This window comes from Lynx canadensis, chromosome C2 (genome assembly GCF_007474595.2).
Source record: "Lynx canadensis isolate LIC74 chromosome C2, mLynCan4.pri.v2, whole genome shotgun sequence".
NCBI classification, from domain to species: domain Eukaryota; kingdom Metazoa; phylum Chordata; class Mammalia; order Carnivora; family Felidae; genus Lynx; species Lynx canadensis.
In genome coordinates, this window is record NC_044311.2 from 34,538,632 (window position 1) to 34,563,561 (window position 24,930).

Sequence of the window (24,930 nt, forward strand, 5' to 3'; positions counted from 1 at the left end):
CTTCCTTCCTTCCTTCCTTTATTTTCTTTTTCTTCCTCTCTTTCTTTCTTTCTTTCTTTCTTTCTTTCTTTCTTTCTTTTCTTTCTTCATTTTTTTCCCCACAAAATAGAGTTTGCTTCTCATACCCCTCACCAAAACAGTGCACTTTTTGTAAAGCTTATGTTCAAACCTTTCTAAGACTATTTGTTTGATAGGAATATCATTTGGAATACTTTTTCAATTAAATAAACTTTTAGATATAAGCCTTGCTATACGTCCCTATTCCCCCCATCATCATCTTGCATTCCATCAGGTCAAAAGAACCTATGGTTCTTTCTTCATGAAGCAGATTATCTTTAAAGAAAAATAAAAGTGAGTGAGGTGAAGGGAAAAAATATTTAAAAGAGTTATATTCTTTTCAACATTATTGTATGCTTTTTCATCAGACATTTGAAAATGAGATTTTAAGAACTATGCTAATTTGAAGAAAGCCATACAATTGATTCTTTAGTTCTTATAAAAATATAGTATTTTAACAACGTTGTCTGTGTGTGTGTGTGCATGTGTGATTGTCATGCCCAGAAAGCATTCTTCGTCCAAAGAAAGTACAATAGGTTCTTTTTCTTAAAAAATTAATTTTTATTTATTTATTTCATTTTTTAAATATGAAATTTATTGTCAAATTGGTTTCCATACAACACCCAGTGTTCATCCCAACAGGTGCCCTCCTTAATGCCCATCACCAACTTTCCCCTCCCTCCCACTCCCCATCAACCCTCAGTTTATTCCCAGTCTTTAAGAGTCTCTTATGGTTTGCTTCCCTCACTCTCTTTTTTTTTCCCCTTCCCTTCCCCCATGGTCTTCTCTTAAGTTACTTAGGATCCACATTAGAGTGAAAACATATGGTATCTGTCTTTCTCTGTATGACTTGTTTCACTTAGCATAACACTCTCCAGTTCCATCCACGTTGCTACAAAGGGCCATATTTCATCCTTTCTCATTGCCATGTACTACTCCATTGTGTATATAAACCACAATTTCTTTATCCATTCATCAGTTGATGGACATTTAGGCTCTTCCCATAATTTGGCTATTGTTGAGAGTGCTGCTATAAACATTGGGGTCCAAGTGCCCCTATGCATCAGCACTTCCGTATCTCTTGGGTAAATTCCTAGCAGTGCTATTGCTGGGTCATAGGGTAGATCTATTTTTAATTTTTTGAGGAACCTCTACACTGTTTTCCAGAGTGACTGCACCAGTTTGCATTCCCACCAACAGTGCAAGAGGGTTCCCGTTTCCCCACATCCTCTCCAGCACCTATAGTCTCCTGATTTGTTCATTTTAGCCACTCTGACAGGTGTGAGGTGATATCTGAGTGTGGTTTTGATTTGTATTCCCTGATGAGGAGCGACATTGAGCATCTTTTCATGTGCCTGTTGGCCATCTGGATGTCTTCTTTAGAGAAGTGTCTATTCATGTCTTCTGCCCATTTCTTCACTGGATTATTTGTTTTTCGGGTGTGGAGTTTGGTGAGTTCTTTATAGATTTTGGATACTAGTCCTTTGTCCAATATGTCCCTTACCCATTTAGCCCACCCCCCCAATCCCTCCAGCAACCATCTGTTTGTTCTCTATATTTAAGAATCTCTTATGTTTTGTCCCCCTCCTGTTTTTATATTATTTTTGCTTCCTTTCACTTATGTTCATCCATTTTGTATCTTAAATTCCTCATATTAGTGAAGTTATATGATATTTGTATTTCCCTGACTAATTTCACTTAGCATAATACCCTCTAGTTCCATCCACGTAGTTGTAAATGGCAAAATTTCATTCTTTTTGATTGCTGAGTAATACTCCATTGTATACATATACCACATCTTTTTTATCCATTCATCTGTTAATGGACATTTGGGCTCTTTTCATACTTTGGCTATTGTCAATAGCATTGCTATAAACATTGGGGTGCATGTGCCCCTCCAAAACAGCACACCTGTATCCCTTAGATAAATAGCTAGTAGTGCAATTGCTGGGTTGTATGGTAGTTCTATTTTTAATTTTTTGAGGAACCTCCATACTGTTTTCCAGAGTGGCTGCACCAGTTTGTGTTCCCACCAGCAGTTCAAAAGAAATCCTCTTTCTCCATATCCTCACCAACATCTTTTGTTGCCTGAGTTGTTAATGTTAGCCATTTGACAGGTGTGAGGTGGTATCTCATTGTGGTTTTGATTTGTATTTCCCTGATGATGAGTGATGTTGAACATTTTTTCATGTGTCTGCTAGCCATCTGTATGTCTTCTTTGGAGAAGTGTCTATTCATGTCTTTTGCCCATTTATTCACTGGATTATTTGGTTTTTTGGTGTTGAATTTGATAAGTTCTTTATAGATTTTGGATACTAACCCTTTATCTGATATGTTGTTTGCAAATATCTTCTCCCATTCTTTTGGTTGCTTTTTAGTTTTGTTGACTGTTTCCTTTGCTGTGCAGAAGCTTTTTATTTTGATGAGATTCTAATAGATTATTTTTGCTTTTGTTTCTCCTGCCTCCAGAGATGTGTTGAGTAAGAAGTTGCCGCGGCCGATGTCAAAGAGGTTTTTTTTGCCTGCTTTCTCCTTGAGGATTTTGATGGCTTCTTGTCTCACATTTAGGTCTTTCATCCATTTTGAGTTTATTTTTGTGTATGGTGTGAGAAAGTGGTCCAGTTTCATTCTTCTGCATGTCGCTGTCCAGTTGTCCCAGCACCATTTGCTGAAGACACTGTCTATTCCATTGGATATTCTTTCCTGCTTTGTCAAAGATTAGTTGCCCATACGTTTGTGGGTCCATTTCTGGGTTCTCTATTCTGATCCATTGATCTGAGTGTCTGTTTTTGTGCCAGTACCATACTGTCTTGATGATTACTGCTTTGTAATACTTCTTGATACAATAGGTTCTTGGTAAGCAGAGTTTTTGAGATGAAGTACCTATGACTAATGTCAGAATTAAAAGCCCCAGCAGGACTGCCCATCCAGCACAATTTTGTTTCCTCATTGTTAACATGGGCTAATGTGCTACTGTAGCCCTGGCCCCCACCTTCTCCATAGCATGATTATCCTGTCCTACAATATCTCCATCTTCTGCCCCTGTCCAATCCCACCATCCTCGCTGCTCCTTCACCCTGACCATAGGTAAACCAAGTTAGATGTGATCATTTTTTAAAAGGATGAATTTGAGGATTCTGTTTTCTTTTTCAGCAAGAAGTTCAAATGGATGCAGTACCTTCAAACTAAAATATATCCAGCAATAGAGTGAAGAAACTAAATAATACTCTAGTATTCCAAAAGAACTATTTTTAATATATATTTTTATTTTTCAATTTTCATTTTATTTATTAATTTTTTTTACATTTAAGTAATTTCTACACCCAACATAGGACTCGAACAACTCACAACCTTGAAATCAAAAGTTGCATGCCCTTCTGACAGAGTCAGCCAGCTGCATTTATATATATATATATATCCACAGACACACACATATATAATTTTATTTTGTTAATGTTTATTTATTTGTTTTTGAGGGGGGAAGGGGCAGAGAAAGAGGGAGAGAGGAAATTCCAAGCTGACAGCATGGAGCTGGATGCGGGGGCTCAAGGCTCAATCTCACCAACCGTGAGATTATGACCGAAACTGAGGTCAAGAGTCAGATACTTAACTGATTGAGTCACCCAGGCACCCCCAAAACCTCCTTTTTCTTGGCCTTCTCCTAAACCATTGTGAAGAGTTTTCACTTATAGAAGGTGAAAGCCATGAGACACGTGAGTGATGAATGCTTACACTCTTAAATCTGTCCCTCTTTTCCTTTCCACATACTACTCTTAGGTAAGACTGGCCTTTTTTTCTTTCCATTCTTGCCCAGTTAGAACTCCTCTGTCTTCTCTGCTTAATGGTTTCTATTAAAACTCTATGTTCCAATTTCCAAAATTGGCTGTTGATATTTGAAGGTTGCTTAGGAAATTAAGATAACAATTTTTCTGCCTGGAGAAAACTGATTCTCATATTTACCTAGTAATGGGCTAAAAAGAGTCAGCTTGAAACTCTGGACTGACAGCTAACTGCTTTAATCTAGGGTGTACTTGTCTTATCCACTGAAAAGGTTAAAGACATTAGATTTAATGAGTGAGAAGTTGAGAGTAAGATTTGCAGTATATGAAAATATATCTGAAATTATTTTTAAAGTATCATTCCAATTACACATGAAAATTTTCATCGTCTTACCAGTAATTGGGGAATCGCAGTTTTAAAAAATGAGGTACCATTGGCAAACAACTTAAAGTTTGGTGATACAGGGGGCGCCTGGGTGGCTCAGTTGGTTAAGCGTCTGACTTCGGCTCAGGTCATGATCTTGTGGGTCATGAGTTTGAGCCCTGTGATAGGCTCTGAGCTGACAGCTCAGAGCCTGGAGCCTGCTTCTGATTCTGTGTCTCCCTCTCTCTCTGCCCCTCCCTTACTTGCACTCTGTCTCTCTTTCTCTCTCAGAAATAAATGAACATTAAAGTTTGGTGATACAGTGTGGTGATAGACTGCTAGAAGCTGTTTAAATTGTTACAACCACTCTAGAGAACAATTTGGCTATATCTTACAAAACTGTATATGTACACGCCATACTACCCATAAATATAATTTCTAGGTATATTTCCTACAGAAACTCTTCCTCAGGTGCATAAGATGACAAGTGTGAGGATGTTTACTACAGTATTGTTTGTAATATTAAAAACTATAAACACAAATATCCATTAATAAATTAATGAATAAAATATGGTATATCCATGTGATGGAACTGGAAATCTTTGGGAGAAATGAGCCATATATATACAGGTGACCCTTGAACAATGAGAGTATTAGGGGTGCTGACCCCACACAGTAAAAAATCTGTGTGTAACTTTGATTAACTACTGATAGCCTACTGTTGACCAGAGCCTTACTGATAACATGAACGGCCAATTTAACACATATTTTGTGCACTATATGTATGTGTATATGTATGTATTATATATGTATATATTTATTCACCATAAAAAAGAGTGAAATCTTGCCATTTGCAATGACATGGATGGAGCTGGAAAGTATTAGGCTAAGCTAAATAAGTCAGTCAGAGGAAGACAGATACCATATGATTTCACTCATATGTGGAGATGGGGGGGATGGGTGAAATAGGTGATGGGGATCAAGGAGTGCACTTGTGATATGCACTGGTGTTGTATCAAAGTGTTAAATCACTATATTGTACACTTGAAACTAATATTACACTGTGTGTTGGGGTGCCTGGGGGGCTCAGTCGGTCAAGCATCTGACTCTTGATTTTGGCTCAGGTCATGATCTCCCGGTTCGGTCTGTGAATTTGAGTCACACATTGGGCTCTGCTCTGTGCTGACAAGTGCACAACCTGCTTGGGAATCTCTCTCTCTCCCTCTGCCCCTTCTTCCCAGTCATGCTCTCTCTCTCTTTCTCTCAAAATAAATAAATAAACTTAAATAAGAAATATTACACTGTATGTTCCCTGAAATTTAAATAAAAACTTAAAAACAAAGAAATACCCATTTGACTGTTTAGCTACAGGAGAATACAGGAGAATAGTGTACAGTCTGCTTCTGTAATGAAACAATGTCATGGCTTTTCCTTTCCTCCTTCCATTAACTATTATTTTCAGGGGTGCCTCAGTGGCTCAGTCGGTTAAACATTTGACTTCAGCTTAGGTCATGATCTCACAGTTGGTGAGTTTGAGCCCTATATCAGGCTCTGCACTGATAGTGGAGAGCCTGCTTGGGATTCTCTCTCTGTCTCTTTCTCTCTGCCCCTCCCCTAATTGTGCTCTCTCTCTCTCAAAATAAGTAAACTTTAAGAAAACATTATTTTCACCGTTTTTTATTCTAATTTTAGAAATACTTCCCCAAAGCCCAATGCATTACATTTGTGTGCCATTCATTCATTCATTCATTCATTTAGTATGCATTTATCTTGATTGACCAGGTCCAGGGAAAGAAGTTTAGAAAGCAAGAAGAGAAAAAGAAAATTAGTGATTAGGTTTTATCCAAATATTCAAGACCTATATGAAAAAAATTATAATTTCTTTCCTGCTAATCATAAAGATCAGAATAAGTGGAGGTGAATAGACAGATATTAAGATAAAAGGAATCAATATTATGATGTTGCAGTGGGCAGTGCAATGCACCACCTAGATCCTCTTTATGAGAAATTTTTTCCATAAGTGCTAGAAGAAGTGCTATGGACAGCCTTCGGCTGCCATGCCCTTTAGAAACTGTCTCACCTGAAGAAAGTGGTCTTGCCCTGGGCTATGGTCCTCCCCTGGTCTCTCACACCCAATGGCTGATTGATGAGGGAAGAGAGCTATTTCAGCCTTCCCTGGGACAACGCTGACCAGCCATTCTGACTCCCGAGCTCCCAAAGAGGTTGCTGAGGCTGTCACTGGATCTGCAGCACTTTAACTTCTCCTCGTCTCCCTACTGTTTACTTGGCCTTTTTTCACAAAGCTCTTCTTTATAAATATTGAGCATGCTAAAAGCAAACAAACAAACAAACAAACAAACAAAAGCTGGTGATCAGAAGCACCTCCAAGGGCATTGGAGAATTCATAGAGGTAAATTCACAATTACAAAGGTAAGGAAAAACAACCTGAAGTGGAGAGAAAGGAGACAGGCATTGGGAGGTAATGAAAAAAGGGGGTAAACTGGAAAAAAAAATGAGATGACTTTGAAGCAAGAGTAGGGGTGAACAAGAAGAATAGGGTTGGCTGAAGATGACAGAAGTGGAAGAAACAGCTCATGCACCACAAGCAAGGGACCTGAAAATCCGTCGTTGATTATGTGTGGTCTACTCTCTGCTAAAGGTCCTTACCAGATTCTATCTATCTATCTATCTATCTATCTATCTATCTATCTATCTATCTATCCATCCATCCATCCATCCACCCACCCACCCACCCATCCATCCATGCCTGCTACCGATCAAGGCATTTAGCTAAACAAAATGAGACAAAAACTAACATAACAAAAACTGCAGCTGCCCATTGTCTACGAGGCAGAAGTTTCATCTCTGAGTGGTGTATGTGTTCACAGCGTGTAGTTGGAGGATCACTAGTGCCGAAGCCGGGTGGTGAGAGATTGTGGGAGCAGTTCATTCCGGACAAGGCGTCTCCGGGCCTTGCGAGAAGGACCCGGAGGGCGCTGGGGGCGCGCGTGGGGACCTGGGCTCGGAGAGGGAGGTTAGAGGTTGGAGTGGCGAGTTGGGGAAGGGCTCCAGAAGGTGGACGTCCAGGTTGAAGTAGCGGAAAGAAGAGCGTCTCTCTGGACTAGGAGTGGGGGCCCAAGACCGGGGCTCTGGTACCTGGCCCACAGGGTGGGGGTTGCCACGCTTCCCGCGCAGGGGCGGAGCCCAGCGACGGAGCCGGCTGCAAGGTCTATCCGAGGCGACAGGAACGCGGGGTCCGCGTCTTCCTCATAGGCCTCTTCTTGGGGGGCCATCTGTGGACAGATGCGCGGAAGAATCCTTGCTTGACGGCGACGTCGTGCCCAGGCGCGCCCAGAAAAGCGCCGGGTTCCAGGCAGACAAGCGAGTGGCTCTGCTCTCCTGAGCGCAGGAGGGCCTCGGGGACCAGCAGCAGGGTGAGCTCTTCGACAGACACTTGCAGGACCGACGTTGGCTCAGTCTCCAGCACCAGGTCGACGTCGTCCAGGGACATCTGCAGGGCACATCCCGTGGCCAGGACCACCACCGAGGTGAGGGCACCGGCGGCCGTGGGCCCCTCCCGGCCTTCAGCCAGCAAGCTCCTCGGTTCGTCTTCGCTTGCGGGGGCCGGGTCCTCCGGTCGACGGTCCGGGACAGGGCGCAGGGAGGCGCTGGGGCTTGCGGGGCCGGCTGCCCATGACCTGGACGGCGCTGGCGGGTGGCGCTGCCGGGGGCGGAGGGGGGGGGGCTGCGGAGGGCGTGAGGGGCTGGGTCCTGGCCGCAGTGACAGGTCTCGACGACAGGTGAGATGGCGGGGGCGCGGCGGGGGCGCAGAGTGAGTGCCGGGAGTTCTGGGGGCGCCTCCCGGGAGACCCTCGGTCCAGGTTCTGTGGCGCAGAGTAGGCCCTCACACGTCAGGGTGAGCATTGAATTATTAATAGGAGAAGTCAGGTGACCGGCAGAGGAGGTTTTCAATATAAGCCCCGCCTCCTGCCTAACGGGGGATTAGATTTAGTAACGTGCAGTAGCGGGAGGTTTAAGAAACTGTAGCTAGAATACCCCTTGGATGTGCCTGTGGGTTCCACTGGCCTTTATCGCCTTTGTTTTGGGGGGTGGGGTGGGGTGAGGGGTGGAGAGCCAGAGCACAGGATCAAACAACTGCTTGTTTACTTTAAGAAGTAGTCCTTGCCTGGGGCGCCTGGGTGGCTCAGCCCGTTAAGCTTAGGTTCAGGTCATGACCTCGTGGTTCCTGGGTTGGAGCCCCGCATGGGGCTCTGTGCTGGCATTGAGGAGCCTGCTTGGAATTCATTCTCTCTCTCTCTCTCTCTCTCTCTCTCTCTCTCTCTCTCTCTCTCTGCCACCCCTGACTCGCACGTTCTCTCTTTCAAAATAAATAAATAAACTTTACCAAAAAAAAGTAGTCTGTGTCTAATGTCCTCTAAGATTTTACAGGAGATATGAAAAGCCTTTACTTCCTCATGGATCACTGTTTCCCTGCCCCACTCACATGGTCCTTGAATTCTTCTCATTCGGGAGAGAAATTAGAAATCCTAATTTTCTGTGATAAAAAAAAGCTTTAAAAAAATGATCAAGGCAAACTAACTGCAGTTTTGTTTTTCCTACCTGCAGTTTTGGTGGTTGTTGTTGTTGGAAGCCAGACTGTGGTAATTATTAATAACGGTAGCAAAATATATCCTAAGGTTAACTTTATATATTTAAACTTACTACCTGACTTGTATTATACTTGTTTAAAAAATTAGTTTATTCAGTCCTCACTAGTAAAACTCACAGGAAAGAAGGAATTTCAGAAAATGAAATAGTATTTTTTCTGGATCTGTTTCCTCAGGCAAAGGAAACAAAATGGAAAAAGATGATTTCAACACATTAATAGAAAAAGTCCCAAAACTCAATAACATCAAAGGTGGCAAAAACATCGACACACATTACACAGAAGATGTGGCATGAATGGCTGGTTATATAGTACTGCTAAAGCCAATGTTCAAGAGTTTACTGCCTATGTTTCCTTTAGGAGTTTTATTGTTTCAGATCTTACATTTAGGTCTTTATATCCATTTGAGTTTATTTTTGTGTGTGGTACAAGGAAATACTTTAGATTCATTCTTTTTTATGTAGTTGTACCAGTTACCCAGCACTGTTTTATTGAAGAGGCTGTCTTTTTGCCATTGAATATTCTTTCATCCTTTATCATAGATTAATTTATCATGTAAGTGTGGATTTCTTTCTGGGCTCTTAATTCTGTCTATTGATATATGTGTCCTTTTTTGTGCCAGTACATACTGTTTTGATTATTGTAGCTTGTAGTATATTTTGAAACATGGGGTTGTGATTCCTTAAGCTTGTTTTTCTTTCTTACATTTGCTTTGGCTATTCAGGTTGTGTGTGTGTTGTGTGTTGTGTGTGTGTGTGTGTGAGCTTCCATACAAATTTTAGTTCTGTGAAATTTTCTAGTTCTGTGAAAATACTATTGGCATTCTGATAGGCATTGTATTGAATCTGTAGATTTCTTTGAGTAGTATGGGATATTTTGGCAATGTTAATTCGTCTAATCCATGAGGAATGTATCTTCATTCTTTTCATTTATATCTTTTCATTTATTTGTGTCATCTTCAAGTTCTTTCATCAGTTTCTTATAGTTTCAGGTACAGGTCTTTCACTGCTTGGTTAAGTTTACCCTTAGGTATTTAATTCTTAATTCTTCTTCTGCTACTTTGTTATTAGTGATAGATGTACAACTAATATGAGATTCCTATATCTGCAACTTTACAGAACTCATTTGTCAGTTCTAACAGGTTTTTTTTTTGTTTTTTTTTTGGTGGAGTTTTTAGCGTTTTGTTTTTCCATATGGTATATTGTCATCTGCAAATAGTGACAATTTTATTTCTTCCTCATCATTTGTATGCATTTTATTTATTATATTGTCTGATTGCAGTGGCTAGAACTGTTAGTACTATGTGAATAAAAGTTGTGAGAGTAGACATCCCGTCTCTTCCTGATCTTAGAAGAAAGCTTTTAGCTTTTCACCACTGAGTATAATGTTAATTGTGGGTTCATCATAGATGGATTTTTATATGTCAAGGTATGTTTCCTGTAAAACTACTATGTTGAGTTTTTATCATGAATATGAGGTTGTAATTTGTCAAATGCTTTTTCTGTCTCTGTTGAGATGATTCATATGGTTTTTATCCTTCATTTTGTTAATGTAGTTTATCATATGGATTGATTTGTAGTTATTGAGCTATCATTGCATCCCTGAAACAATCCCACTTAACCGTGGTGACTGAGGATTTTTTGCATCTATGTTCATCAGAGATATTGGTCTCATAACCAATTGTCCCAATACTTTTTAGTTGAAAATTCTTTCCCCACTGAACTGCATCATTTCCTGCCTTACATACTTTTTGTGTGTGGGTCTGTCTTCAATTTTTCTTTCTTTCTTTTTTTTTTAGGTTTTATGGATTTTTAACAGAGCACAACATTACATTTCTTTGGAATATGTTTATTTTGGTTGCAATATAGGACTAACCGGAAAAAGAGCTGTTAATCTTCTGGGGCCTTCAGCTGAATGAACTATCCTACCTGTTGTTGGGTTGATTTTTCTATTCTGTTGCATTGATTTAATTGCCTAGCCTGAGCAATTTCACACAATTAATACTTTAATACTTACATTGATACATTTAGAAATATAATAATTAACACAATGCTAATGAACTTGGTATGTTTTCATAATAAGGTTTTTGGTCTACAAAATCTTTGTTTATGCTCATTTAAAATTAAAAAAATGTTTATTTGAGAGAGAGAGAGGGAGAGATCAGGGGAGGGTTAGAGAGAGAGGGAGACACAGAATCTGAGCAGGCTCCAGGCTCTGAGCTGTCAATACAGAGCCCGATGTGGGGCTCGAACTCATGAACTGCAAGACCATGAACTGAGCTGAAGTTGGATGCTTAACCTACTGAGCCACCAAGGCGCCCCTGTTTATGCTTATTTTTGAAGACAGTTTCATTAAATGAAAAATCCCAGGTCAAAACAAATGTTTTCTAGCAGTACTTTGCTGCTGTTATTTACTGGCTTCCATTGTGGTTTTGAGTTGTCTGATTGATTGCCTTTTCATTGTAGTTGTCTTTTCTTTCTGTGTACAAAAAGTACTCTCTTTGAATTTTTGGGCTTACAAGAATCCACCTAAATATGTAATTTAAACGTATCAATCTTGAAAGTTATTGTGCTTTCTGAATGAGGACACCATACTGTAGCCAGAACTATGTATTATTGGAAATGTTTCTTTTTCTCCATCTTCAGTGCTGAAAGTCTTGCTACTGCTATCTGCCTTAGGGTCATGAAGAATAATCTCATTTTACTTTTGTTCATGGTAGGAATCTGTTCATCCTCATATCCCAGATTTAAATCCTCAAACACCCAGTGTATGGTATTTTCTACCTTCCATTCTTCTACATCTCCTACACTTTTTCTTCATTTTGCCTTCTGGAGTCCATAGTCAATCACGGTGAAAAATCTTCAACTCCCCTGATATTACCTTTAACTTTCTACTATAACTGAAATCTTCTGAGTACCGTGCTTTCCCTAGAGGCTTCTGAAGTGGAACCTGTTTTTCTCCCACACCCTTAGTACTGATCTAGACGTCTGATACATGTTCTTCTTGCTCCTCATTGATGCTCCCCAAACATTTATTCATCCTTCCTGAATTTCATGTCATCAGAGTGTAGCCAGCGTCTAATCTGTGTTGGTGCAGTCCTCTACCCTTCCAACTCCCCTCTACTCCCAACAGGGCTCCTCTCCTTTCCTTAAATGGTATTTACTCTTGGCTTTCTGTCACTCTCTCCCATTTTGATGCTTTCATAATTCCTGGCAATTTCAAAATATACTTAGGTGGTTCTTCCAGAATACTGGTATGTCTCCATCCTGTTCAACTCTCATGCAATCCAGACTCCCTATCTCACTTCCTAGTCAGCATCTCTACCTGGATATGTAAGAGGCACTTCAAATGACACATGTTCAAAACTAAATGTATCTCAGTTTTTCTATACCTGTTCCCTCAGGGTCTTTCCAAATCTTAGAGAATAACACTTCCATCCTTTTGTACCCAGGCCCCAAACTCTCGAGTTTTCCTTTTGTTACCCTTGACTCTTTCATCTTTTACATCAAGAAATCTAGTTTTCTCTATCTTCAAAAATATCCAACCAACTACACACTGCTTCATACCTCTCCTCTTATGACTATGGACTACTTTAATGTAAGGCAGTGTTATTTCTCGTGTGAATTGTATTCCATGAAGACAGTGATTTTTTTAAAAAATTTCTTTTTAAGTTTATTTCTTCTGAGAGAGATGGAGACAGTGTGACTGGGGGAGGGGCAGAGAGAGAGGGTGACAGAGAATCCCAAGTAGGCTCTGCATTGCAGTGCAAAGCCAGATGCGGGGTTGATCCCATGAACCCTGAGATCATGACCTGAGCAGAAACCAAGAGTCGGACACTTAACTGAGTGAGCCACCAGGCACCGCTCCATGAAGATAGTGATTTATTCACTTTGAGAGACAGAGACAGAGTGAGCATGAGCGGGGGAGGGGAGGGGCAGAGAGAGAGGGGGACACAGAATCCAAAGCAGGCTACAGGCTCTGAGCGTTCAACACAGAGCTGACACGGGGCTTGAACCCACGAACCGGGGGATCATGACCTGGGCTGAAGTCAGACGCTCAACCGGCTGAGCCACCCAGGTGCCCTGAAAATAGTGATTTTTTAACTGTTTTATTCTCTGTATTCTCAGAGTTTGGAAAATGCCTGGTACATACCTAGCACTTAGTACATATTTGTTGAATGAATGAATGAATGAATGAATGATTTTTTCTATCATCACATCTGGAGAATTCTCATTCATTATCTCTGTGAATAATGGTACTTCCCTATTCTCTGTGTTCTCCCTCTCTATCTCCAACAATCATGTAGAGCTGCTCCTTTTCTTTTCTTTTAAAAGCTATTTATTTTGAGAGAGAGAAAGAGAGAGAGAGAGCACAAGCAGGGGGAGGGGCAGAGAGAGAGAAGGAGAGAGAGAATCCCAAAAAGATTCTGTGCTGTCAGCTCAGAGTCTGACGTGGGGCTTGATCTCTTGACTGATCATGAGATCATAACCTGAGCTGAAATCAAGAGTTGGATGCTTAACTGACTGAGTCACCTAGGCGCCCCAGAACTGCTCCCTTTCTGACAGTGTTTCTTAGTATCCCTTTCATATCTGATGTTTTTACTGTCTTTAGTTTTATGGATGATTTATCTAGTCCAGTATTTCCATTTTCAATTCTGTCTACATTGTTGTTTAACCCATTTATTGTATTTCTTACTTCCAGGTTTACATATTAATCCTTAGAAGTTTTCTTTCTTTTTTAAAGCTGCCATATCTTTTGGTATTTTTTTCTCAGCTACACTTCTGTTGCCCTTTTTATGTACCGAGTCAAATTAAATTTATTGAAAAATATTTTTATATCTGATAATTAATGAACATCTATGATTTGAAGAGCTGATTCTCCTTTTTCTTGTTTTGGGTATGTCATTATTCTCACTTATAGTGGTTTGTTTTCTTACATGTTCTTTGATTTGAATTATACGTTTAGAATCACCGGAGGGTTATGTCTGAGAATAAGGTGTATTCTTCTTCGAGAACATTTGTTTTACCATTGCCAGGTTCACCATCTACCAGAGAACATTTTTTTAAAAGTTTATTTATTTTGGAGAGACATAGAGACAGAGTGAGTGGGGGAGGGGAAGAGAGAGGGAGACACAGAATCTGAAGTGGGCTCCAGGCTCTGAGTTGTCAGCACAGAGCTCCATGCGAGGCTCAAACCAAGATCATGACCTGAACCGAAGTTGGATGCTTAGCTTTAACTGACTGAGCCACCCAGGCACCCCTACCAGAGAACTTTTTAAACTTGGGTCCTTCCACCCTCAGTGGATTGTGTTCATTCTACCTGGAGCCAAAGCTGAGACAAATACATTTAAATCCCATCTCCTTTTTATTATGTATTCCCCCGCCCCCTTTTGCTTGTTAGATTACCTATTGGAGGCATCACATTCTGAAAGCCTGGAGCTTTTTTCAGGGCTATGTTACTACTGAACTTTATTTTATATCCTTTATAACGGGCCATTAACACCAAAGCTTTAGGTCACCATAGGATGTTAGGTACCCCTGTGTACCCTCTTGTTTCAGCACCCATTTTCCTCTCTGGATTTGTGATATGTCATCTATTTTTTGCTTTGAGGATTTCTCTTACATTTTAAAATGTTTATTTATTTATTTTGACACAGAGAGAGAGAGAGAGAGAGAGAGAGAGGAGAGGAGAGAGAGAGTAAGCGAGCGAGCAGGGGTTGGGGAGGGGCAAAGAGAAGACAGGGAGGGAGAGAGAGAATCCCAAACAGACTCCCCACTGTCAGCACAGAGCCTGATATGGGGTCTGAACCCACAAACCATGAGATCATGACCTGAGCTGAAATCAAGAGTCGGATGCTCAACTGACTGAGCCCCTCTCTTACAGTTTCTTTTACAAGCTGTGATATGATTTAAAAATATTAAAATAATTTTTATCCACCAGTTTCAGTAGTGTTGTTCTTGAGGATTTTTGGACTATTTGGCTCACATACTGTTGAAAATGGATGTCCTCAGTTTTTCCTAGTGTAGATGAGGAGAGTCATGCAATAGAAGACTTAGTTTTGCAAACAAGGGCATCTTCTGTCTTTAGAATAATCAGGAGTTTAGGCTAGGACTTGTGACTGATTAATTTCTGTGTTATGGGGGTGGGAGGAGGCATGATTGTGGTGGGAATTGTGGACAAAATGGTAGAATAGGGGGGGTTCCTTCTACTGGAGGCAGAGAGCACTGAAAAGAAGTATTAAACCATATTAAATAGATATATCAACTTTTAAAAGAAAGATTCAAGTCTCCAGGGGCCAGACATACAGTAGAAAATCCAATCTCTGAATGGACAGCTGATATTTTGATGTATTTGTGGTACTGAAACTAAAATCTAGGGAGACAAGTTATAAGAGTCCCACAATCCTTGGTTCTGAGTTATGGTCCACCAGGAAGTAGAAACTAAAAATTCTAACTGTGGGATACAGAAGATGAATTTCCACTTGAAATGTGCCCGCCAGTGAAAATTACCAAGAACACAAGGCAATCTCACGTGATTAAAAGCAAATAGGAGATTCCACCTGTGAGGGAATTGAATTAATTGAGTTTTAAATTAATGTTAAAATTTTTAGAATATAAAAGATGGAATACCATCTATGAAATAAAAAACAAAAGTTTATGATACCAAACGGGGAAGTGTTGAAATGGAAAGGAAGTAAAAATCTTTAAAAGAAAAAATGTAGTCTTTGAAATGAGAACTTTCTTGCAGATGTAAAACAGAACACTGGATGCTGTTGAAAAAAAGATCAGTTAATTAGATTAAAGAATAAAGAAATATGAAATTGACACACTCTAAATATGTTAAGAGTCATGGGAGATTGAGTGATGCCATTATATCTGATTAGATTTCCATACAGAAGGATATATGGGATATTTCAAGAGATAGAGTCCAAGATTTTGTGGGATTCCAGGCAAGAGAAAATTTTCCATAATGATAGTTAATCAAATTTCATCAAGCCAAATAAAATAGAATATACCCCACAGATATTACAGTAAAACTGTAGGACACCAGAGGGAAAGAAAACATTAAAAAATATGCTAAAATTAACAGCAGAATCAAATATAAAAATAACCATTGATTGGCAGAAGACTTCTTGCCTACAATGGCAACAAAAAAGGCAGAACAACAATGAATATATTCAAAGTAGTTAAATATCACTTTAGAATTAAGAATGAATGTGTACTATAACATTTTCAGACATGTAAGACTAATAGAGTTTACTACACGTAAGCATGTTCAGACTTACAAAACCAAGATAGTTTTACTACACATAGGATCTAGTGGAAAGAACTATTAAAGGATATTCTTTAGCAAGAAGAAAATTGAGGCTAGAATTGAGAATGTAGTAGGAGAATAAAAGGGGACAGAAGAATTAATAAGGCATGTTGGCAAACTGAAAGAGTATTGATGTTCTTTAAAAATGAAATGGGGACCTTGAGTGGCTCATTCAGTTAAGCATTCAGACTCTTGATTTCCGGCTGAGGTCTGGATCTCAGGATCTTGAGATCTAGCCCCTCCCTCAGGCTCCCTGCTGTAGGTGGAGCCTCCTTAAGATTCTTCTCTCCATCTTCCTCTAATCCCGTCCCCCTGCGCAGGCGCATGCGCGCGCGCGCGCCGCACACACACACGCGCGCTCTCTCTCTCTCTCTCTCAAAAAAAAAGTCATTTTGTTGACTTCAGCATTACCAGTAGTACTTTATTTATAAATAGATGAAACAAATATGGTAATACATTAATTTAAAAAAATTAAAAATTTGATTTACATAAGAAAAAACTCAGGGTAGAATTGGAAAGGTATAAAACTTTCCATTTCTATGTGGAATAGCAGGAATGCAAACATTTTACATCAGTCTATTGCTTGAAATTACTGATCACGAGATTTAAAAGAGAAATACAAAAAAAAAAAAAAAAGAGATACATATCCCAATGCATGCTGAAAACATCTGATAAGATCTAAGATTTACTCACAACGAAAAGGGAATTGATTGGAAGAGAACTTCAGGCGGTGGAGATGTAGCTATGAACAAACATTATACTATTATGTATGGTAACCATCATACTGTTTTGCAGTTTCTGAGAAAAGCAGGTGGAAACACCAAGAAATTGAAAAGCCATGGCTAAATCTCACATGAGAAATCCAGTGATTTCTTGATTTGGGGAGAACCAGGAGACCAACGATGTAGTGCTGGAGAAAGAGTAGAGTTTGACAGAAAATAACTGACGTAAAACGAGGGGGAATGGAGGGGTCTTTCTTGTAAAGAAGCCCAGAGTTCTGAAAACACATTGGTATCTCTGGGCAGATTTTCGACTTCAAAGATAAGATCCAGAATCCTTTCTCTTTCTGACATCTTCATCTGCTACGATGGCCAGTCTGCACGGAAAAAGGAATTGCTTGTACCTGAGGTGCACAGTTTCCAGGTTGCGGAATATCCAGTGCACAGGGTGCTGGGAATGCCATAGGGCCTCCAGGCGGGTTGCCAAAATCGTGGTGTGTGGCGGGAGTGGGGGGGGAGGCGCACAGGGAGCGCGGGCAATTCATTCCTGGAACAGGCGTCTCCGGCCTTGCGAGAAGGACCCGGAGGGCGCTGGGGGCGCGCGTGGGGACCTGGACTCGGAGAGGGAGGTAGAGGTTGGAGTGGCGAGTTGGGGAAGGGCTCCAGAAGGTGGACGTCCAGGTTGAAGTAGCGGAAAGAAGAGCGTCTCTCTGGACTAGGAGTGGGGGCCCAAGACCGGGGCTCTGGTACCTGGCCCACAGGGTAGGGGTTGGCCACGCTTCCCGCGCAGGGGCGGAGCCCAGCGACGGAGCCGGCTGCAGGGTCCATCCGAGGGTGCAGGAACGCGGGGTCCGCGTCTTCCTCGTAGACCTCTTCTTGGGCGTCCATCTGTGCGACAGATGCGCGGAAGAATCCTTGCTTGACGGCGACGTCGTGCCCAGGCGCTCCCAGGAAAGCGCCGGGTTCCAGGCCGACAAGCGAGTGGCCCTGCTCTCCTGAGCGCAGGAGGGCCTCGGGAACCAGCAGCAGGGTGAGCTCTCCGACAGACACTTGCAGGACCGACGTGGGCTCGGGCTCCAGCACCAGGTCGACGTCGTCCAGGGACATCTGCAGGGCACATCCCGTGGCCAGGACCACCACGGAGGTGAGGGCGCCGGCGGCCGGGGGCCCCTCCAGGCCTTCCAGGCCAGCAAGCTCCTCGGTTCGTCTGCGCTTGGGGGGCCGGGTCCTCCGGTCGACGGTCCGAAACAGGGCGCAGGGTAGGCGCTGGGGCTGGGGCCGGCTGCCCATGACCTGGACGGCGCTGAGGGTGGCGCTGCTGGGGCCTGGCGGAGGGCGTGAGGGGCTGGTCCTGCACGCAGTGACAGGTCTCGACGACAGGTGAGGCGGCGGGGCGCGGCGGGGCGCGGTACGGCGCGACGCAGAGTGAGTGCCCGGGAGTTCTGGGGGCGCCTCCCGGGAGACCCTCGGTCCAGGTTCTGGTGGCGCAGGGATCGGCCTCAGGCATTCGTATCCCAAGCTCCTCTCGCTGACCGCCTTGAGCCTTGATATGGCAGGTGCCAGGGAGAAACCAGTCTTTATCTGTCACACTAAGCTCCGCCCCTTCCGAGGCTCCGCCCCGTAGAGATCGGTGCAGCCCAATATCCGAGGGGGGGTAAGAACATACTTTTATAGGACTTTAAGGGGGAGAACACTTGTGTGACTCATTATTAGAAAAAAAAGAAAGATATACTGGTAATAGAACTACAAATATTGTTCCCCTCTAGGACCAATGTTTTCCTGTGATTTTATCCATTGTAGAGAAAAGACCACTCAAACAGATCACTTTCCCCACCCCCCCACCCCCCATAAAATGGACTTAACCCAAATGCTCCATAAAATTTCTTTAGGGCTTGATCTATCATTTCAGGAGTAAATGGAAAATACTGATTTCTCTTTAGAAAAACTTCTTTAAAATTTTTTTAATGTTCATTTATTTTTGAGAGAGAGAAAGAGAGAGAGAGAGAGAGTAGTGTGAGTAGGGGAGGGGCGGGCAGAGAGAGAGGGAGACACAGAATCCGAAAAAGGCTCCAGGCTCTGAGCTGTCAGCGCAGAGCCCAAGGCAGGACTTGAACTCACAAACTATGAGATCATGACCTGAGCCGAAGTAGGACGCTTAACCGACTGAGCCACCCAGGAGCCCCGAAAAACTTCTTTTTCAATACGAAAGTAAAATATTTGTGGCAGGTTCTTCCTGAAGGTTAAGGCTGTTGTAAAATTATATTATAATAATAAAAATAAAAAATAATATAATTAAATCGTTGTTTGAGAATTATTATGACATTTTCACCATTGTACTGAGTGTTTAAAAGTGATCTTTTTCTAACAAAACCAAAGAAAACCAGCACTTTAATGAGGTATGATGGCATACAAAAACTGTATGTACTTAATGTATACAACTTGAATTTGGGCGAAGGTGAACACCCATGAAACCATCCACACTATCAATGCCATAAACATATCTACCACATCCAAAAGTTTCCTCCTGCCCTATTTAAAACAAATGATCGGGGCGCCTGGGTGGCGCAGTCGGTTTAAGCGTCCGACTTCAGCCAGGTCACGATCTCGCGGTCTGTGAGTTTGAGCCCCGCGTCAGGCTCCGGGCTGATGGCTCGGAGCCTGGAGCCTGTTTCCGATTCTGTGTCTCCCTCTCACTCTGCCCCTCCCCGTTCATGCTCTGTCTCTCTCTGTCCCCAAAATAAAATAACATTGAAAAAAAAAATTTTAAAACAAATGATCTTTTCAGTCTTCACAATAGCTGACACTGGGATTGGTTAGCTAAGTTATCCAAATTAAATACCTAATTTGGGTTAGATGTGGGAATCAATGCAGACTTACTGGGTTTTAGATCATGGACTGTTTACTCATGTGTTTATTGTATATACCTAGGAGTGGATAACTAACTGGTATTATGTGTGTCTTGTCAAATTAATAGGCAATACTTCCCTGTCTTTTTCCCCCCAAATGTTTTCCATAGATCACACTCCTGAGCAAAGTCTGTTTCTATTTCACTAGATCCTTGCAGAGCTTTCTTTAAAAATGTTTATTTATTTTGAGAGAGAGAGAGGGAGAGAGAGAGAGAGAGAGAGAGAGAGAGAGAGAGAGAGAGAGAGAGAGAACCCGCATGCACGGGTTGGGGAGGGGCAGAGAGAGGGAGAGAGAATCCCAAGCAGGCTCCGCTCTGTCTGCACAGAGCCTGGGGTGAGGCTGGATCTTACAAACCGTGAGTTTATGACCTGAACTGAAATCAAGCGTCAGAGGCTTAACCACTGACCCACCCAAGCACCCAGCGCCCCTTAAATATTTCTTACTGCCAGACTCTAAATCTTTTCCAACCTGGTGTAGTAAAATACTCTCATTGTGTTTACATTCTGCATTTCTGACTGCCAGTCAAGGTTGATTATTTTTTTCATATGCTTCTTGGCCATTCTTTTATTTTCTTCTTTGAAATGTTCCTATCTTCTTTTTTTTTTATTTAAAAAAATGGGTTTCAGCACTTCCTTCAGCTTTATGCAGTGCTGGTACCTTCCTTGTCAAACACCAACCCAGATAGCACCTTCAGAAAAAGGCCATTGCTGACTGTTTTATTTGAAATGGCTTTCTCCATTCACTTTATCTCATCACTCTCTTTATGACCTTCATGGTATTATCACAATCTGTAAATAATCAAAATATTGTTTAAAAAACTTGGGTTTCAGACATACTGTATACCCACCATTTATCAAATGTATGTGTTGCACAAATCTCTGTTACGGTCTGAAGACTTTAGTGCTTCATCCATTACAATCCTCATTCACTCTATCTTCGGTGTAATGTGTGGTGATTTTAATATTCTCATGGATTCTTCTCCCCACCCCCCGCCCCTCCAAATGTTGGCTTCTGACTTCTTTTCCCTTCAAAAATGTTGTTCTCTTTCCTCATTGACTCATACTCTTGACCTTGCCTTTACTCCAAATTGTAGCCCTTCCATAATCACAATTTGAAACATTTTATTCTCAGAGCACCACCTCCTAACTTTTTAGCTTAGTCCTTCAAATATCCAAACTCTATTGGTCCTTCCATCCTCTGATGAAATCCATTGATCCTACCGCCTTTTCACTGAAATGGACACCGTCAGGTCCTTACTTCCCTCCTTACCTAGAACTTAAATTACATGGGCAGTCATCATAATCATGTCATGTTTATATCTTTTTCTCCCTTTCTTGTTTCCTGCTTTGTTGGTTAACATATTTGGTATTTTGTGGCTGCATTTGTACAGCTGAGGGGGGGAGGAAACCACTCAACCCCACTGACTAGTCTTACTTTAAATTCATGATCACCCAACCTCAAGTAGGCTACTAATTGCTGCCCAGTGATCTTAATATGTTTCATTCACTTTTTCATTCTTTCAGCTGAACACTGCATACTTTCTTCTCTCTTCAAACCTCTGATACCTCATCCCTTATTTTCTCACCTAGATGGTCACCTTTTTCTTTTTCACTGAGACAATAGAAACAATAAAAAAATATTTCCCCAATTCCCATAATCACATCTCATAAGCTTAATTGGGATTATATGTTGTGCCTTTTGTCCTCTTCCTATAGATGAAATGTCTGTGCTTCTAGCAAAGTCTACTCCCTCCATTTGTGCAGTTCATCTCCTCTCATTTGGATCTTCAAGAACATCAGTCTAGAATCCCCTTCTCTTTGTCCAGACAGTCAAATTTTACTACCTCCATCAATTAAGTATCTTTAATATATAATTGAGAGGTAAAGTTTTCCATCTTCAACAAAAACTCTGCTGATGTGACTTTCTCTTCCAATTTCTTCTTCTTTTTTTAAATGTTTATTATTTTTGAAAGAGAGACACAGAGAGAGGGAGAGAGAGAGAGAGAAGAGATGGAAGAGAGAGAGAGAGGAATGAGCAGGGGAGGGGCAGAGAGGGAGGGGCAGAAAGAGGGAGACACAGAATCCAAAGCAGGGTCCAGGCTCTGAGCTGTCAGCACAGAGCCCAACTCGGGGCTCGAACTCACAAACTATGAGATCAAGACCTGAGCTGAAGTTGCAAGCATAACCTACCAAGCCACCCAGCCATCCCTTGTCTTCCAATTTCGACATTAATTTTCTCCCTCCTCATACACCAAAACGCTCAAATTAGTCAACTATATTTGCATTCTCTAATTTTCCATGTTCACTCGCTCTTGAACGCGCTCTAATCAGACGTCTTCCCAGGCCAGTCATTTATAAGCGCTCTCATTAAGGTCATTAATGATCCCCACATTATGAAATCCTGTGGTAATTGTCAGTTCTCTCTTGAGTTATGAGCAACACTTGCCACCGTCACTCTTTCCTTTAAACATTTCCCCCCTTGGCATCCAAGACTTTTTACTTTCCCAGTCTGTCTCTGGCTTCTTGTCAAGTTTCCTTAGCTGTTTGCTCCTCATTCTGAAGGTGGGAATATCCCAGGACCCCTTTTCTTGGCCTTATGTTTTTTCTGTCAACCTGCATTGCCTTCCTTTAATGCCATCTGTATGTCATGACCCCCAAACATGAGTCTCTCTTCTGTACTTTTATCACCAACATCCAACTGCATGTCAGCATTTTCTCCTGGATATCTATTAAGTTGAGCCATGTGCAATTTTCATTTTGTAGGTCAGAATGGTGTATATTGCCAATTTTATGTATGTCAGTCTAATAATAGGCAGTCCAAACCTCAGGTCCAAATTTGAGCTCCTTATATTTCCCCAAACCTGATCTTTTCAAAATGTTCTCCATCACAGTAACTGGCAATTCCTTTCTGTTGCTCAAGCCAAAAACTTGAAATTATCCTTGAGAATCTTTCTTTCATGTATCACATGCATTCTACCTGGATATTCTGGGCCGTAGCCGTTTTTACCATCCTTCCTGCTACCTCCTGCTATCATCTTCACCCTTTAGTGAACTACTGTGGAAGCCTCCTAAGTGGTCTCCTTGCATCTTTGTTTTTTTTTTTAAAGTAATCTCTATGCCCAATGTGGGGCTAGAGCTCTTGACTGGAGACCATGGGTCGCACGTTGTACTGACTGAGACTGCAGGCACCCCAGCCTTACATCTTTTCTTTTGTTCTTTTCAGGCTAGTCTCCACACGTAAGCTAAAGTGATTCTATTAAACAGTAAGTCAGACCATGTCAGACTCTTCCACTTTCACTCAGAGTCAGAGCCAATATTTTTATATGGGTTTGCAGAGCTCTCTCTGTGTGATCTGGACTTCCTACCCCCATCACATCAAAGTGTATTTCCTGTGATTCTCCCACTTGTTCCTTCAGTTACAGCTCTCTGGCTGACTGTATGCTCTCCTAGAAATGGACAGGCATACTCACAAACTTTGCAGTTACTTTCTCCTACCTATCTATCTGCATGGTCCTGATTTCTTTCAGACTTTACTGAAAATGCTCCATTTCTGAGGCTTTCCCTGAGTACACTATCTAAAATGGTAATCTCTGGCCTTCTACTTCCCGTAAATCATTGCACATACCAGTATTTAACATGGCGTGCATTTTCTTTATTTATCTTGTTACCCTCTGTATTATCTTCACCAGAGTGTAAGCTTATGATGACAGTGATTTTTACCTGTTTTGCTTTTTGCTATATCCTCAGTTTTGGAACACTGTCAGCTGCATAGTGGACACTGAACAATATATACAAATATATAAGTGATTTTTTTCTTTCATCAATATAAGCAATTTTTTAAAGAATTTTATTTTAAGTAATTTCTACACTCAACATGGGACTCAAACTCACAACGCCAAGATCAAAAAACACATGCTCCACTGACTGAGCCAGCCACTCACACCATGAGCATTCTTATTCTTTATGAAGCTCTTCAAATATTGCCCTCCATTCCATTTTCTCTATTTCCTCCCTCTGGAATTCCTTTCCTCAAATAACGTCCTTTCCTCAAATAACCCCTCCTCCTCCTCTTCCTTCTCCTCTCCCTTCTTCTTATTTTAAAAGTTTATTTATTTATGAGAGGGAGGAGAGAGAGAGAGAGAGAATGAGCAAAGGAGGGAGGGAGGGAAGGAGAGAGAGAGAGAGAGAGAGAGAGAGAGAGAGAGAGAGAGAATGAGCAGGGGAGGGGGGGAGAGAGAGAGAGAGACAGAATCCCAAGCAGGCTCCGTGCTGTCAGCGGAGAGCCCAATGCAGGGCTTGATCCCACGATTGTGAGATCATGACCTGAGCCGAAATAAAAATTCAGATACTTAACCAACTGAGCTACCCAAGCTCCCCTCTTTTAATTATTTTTATGGCTGTGCTCTTTTATGATAAATTATAGGAATATTTTAAAAATGTATCCAACACTTTTACCTGTTTTGATTCTGGGGTTTTTTTTTTTTTTTTTTTTTTTTTTTTTTTTTTTTTTTTTTTTTTTTTTTGGCTCTTATAGACCAAAGTGGTTGTCTTCAGGTGTTTCTTTATGTGTAGGGTGTGATGCTCTGGAGAAATAGAAGTCACTACTTGTGGAAATAAAATTGTCTTAGGCTGGGACTTGAGGCTGATTAACTGCTGATTCTTTATTCTCTGGCATATAGGAGGGCACAAATTATAGTGTTTGTGTGTGTGTGTGTGGTGTGTGTGTGTGTGTGTTTGTGTGTGTAAATTCTTTTTCTAGTTTAAGTGCTCTATGTTGATAGTCATATGTTGTTGTACTATGTTGAATTGAAGTGGTGAGAGTGGGTATTCTTGTATTGTACCAGATCTTATAAGAAAGATTTTCGGTTTTTGCTCATTGACCATGATGTCAGTTGTGAGATTGTCAATTGTGTCTTTATTGTGGTAAGGTAACTTCCTTTTGTATCTATTTTGTTGAGAGTTTGTATCATGAATGGATATTAAATTTTTTCAAATGCTTTTCCTGCATTTATTGAGAAGATCACATGGTTTTAAATCTTTCATTCTGTTAATGTGGTGTATGACCTTGATTGATTTGTGTATGTTAAATCATCTTTGCATCCCAGGGACAAATCCTACTTGGTCC

The 24,930-nt window shown here is 41.4% G+C and overlaps 1 protein-coding gene and 1 pseudogene across 1 annotated transcript; both read right to left on the reverse strand.

Moving 5' to 3' along the window:
* Nucleotides 1–7,106: 7,106 nt before the first annotated feature.
* On the reverse strand, nt 7,107–7,895 carry LOC115522816 (annotated as a pseudogene).
* A 9,545-nt stretch (nt 7,896–17,440) lies between these two features.
* LOC115524230 (proline-rich protein 23A-like) lies at nt 17,441–18,189 on the reverse strand. Its single transcript, XM_030330605.1, is given in 4 exon segments — nt 17,441–17,466; nt 17,469–18,116; nt 18,119–18,174; nt 18,176–18,189. Coding segments are annotated over 4 exon segments (744 nt in total).
* Nucleotides 18,190–24,930: the final 6,741 nt, after the last annotated feature.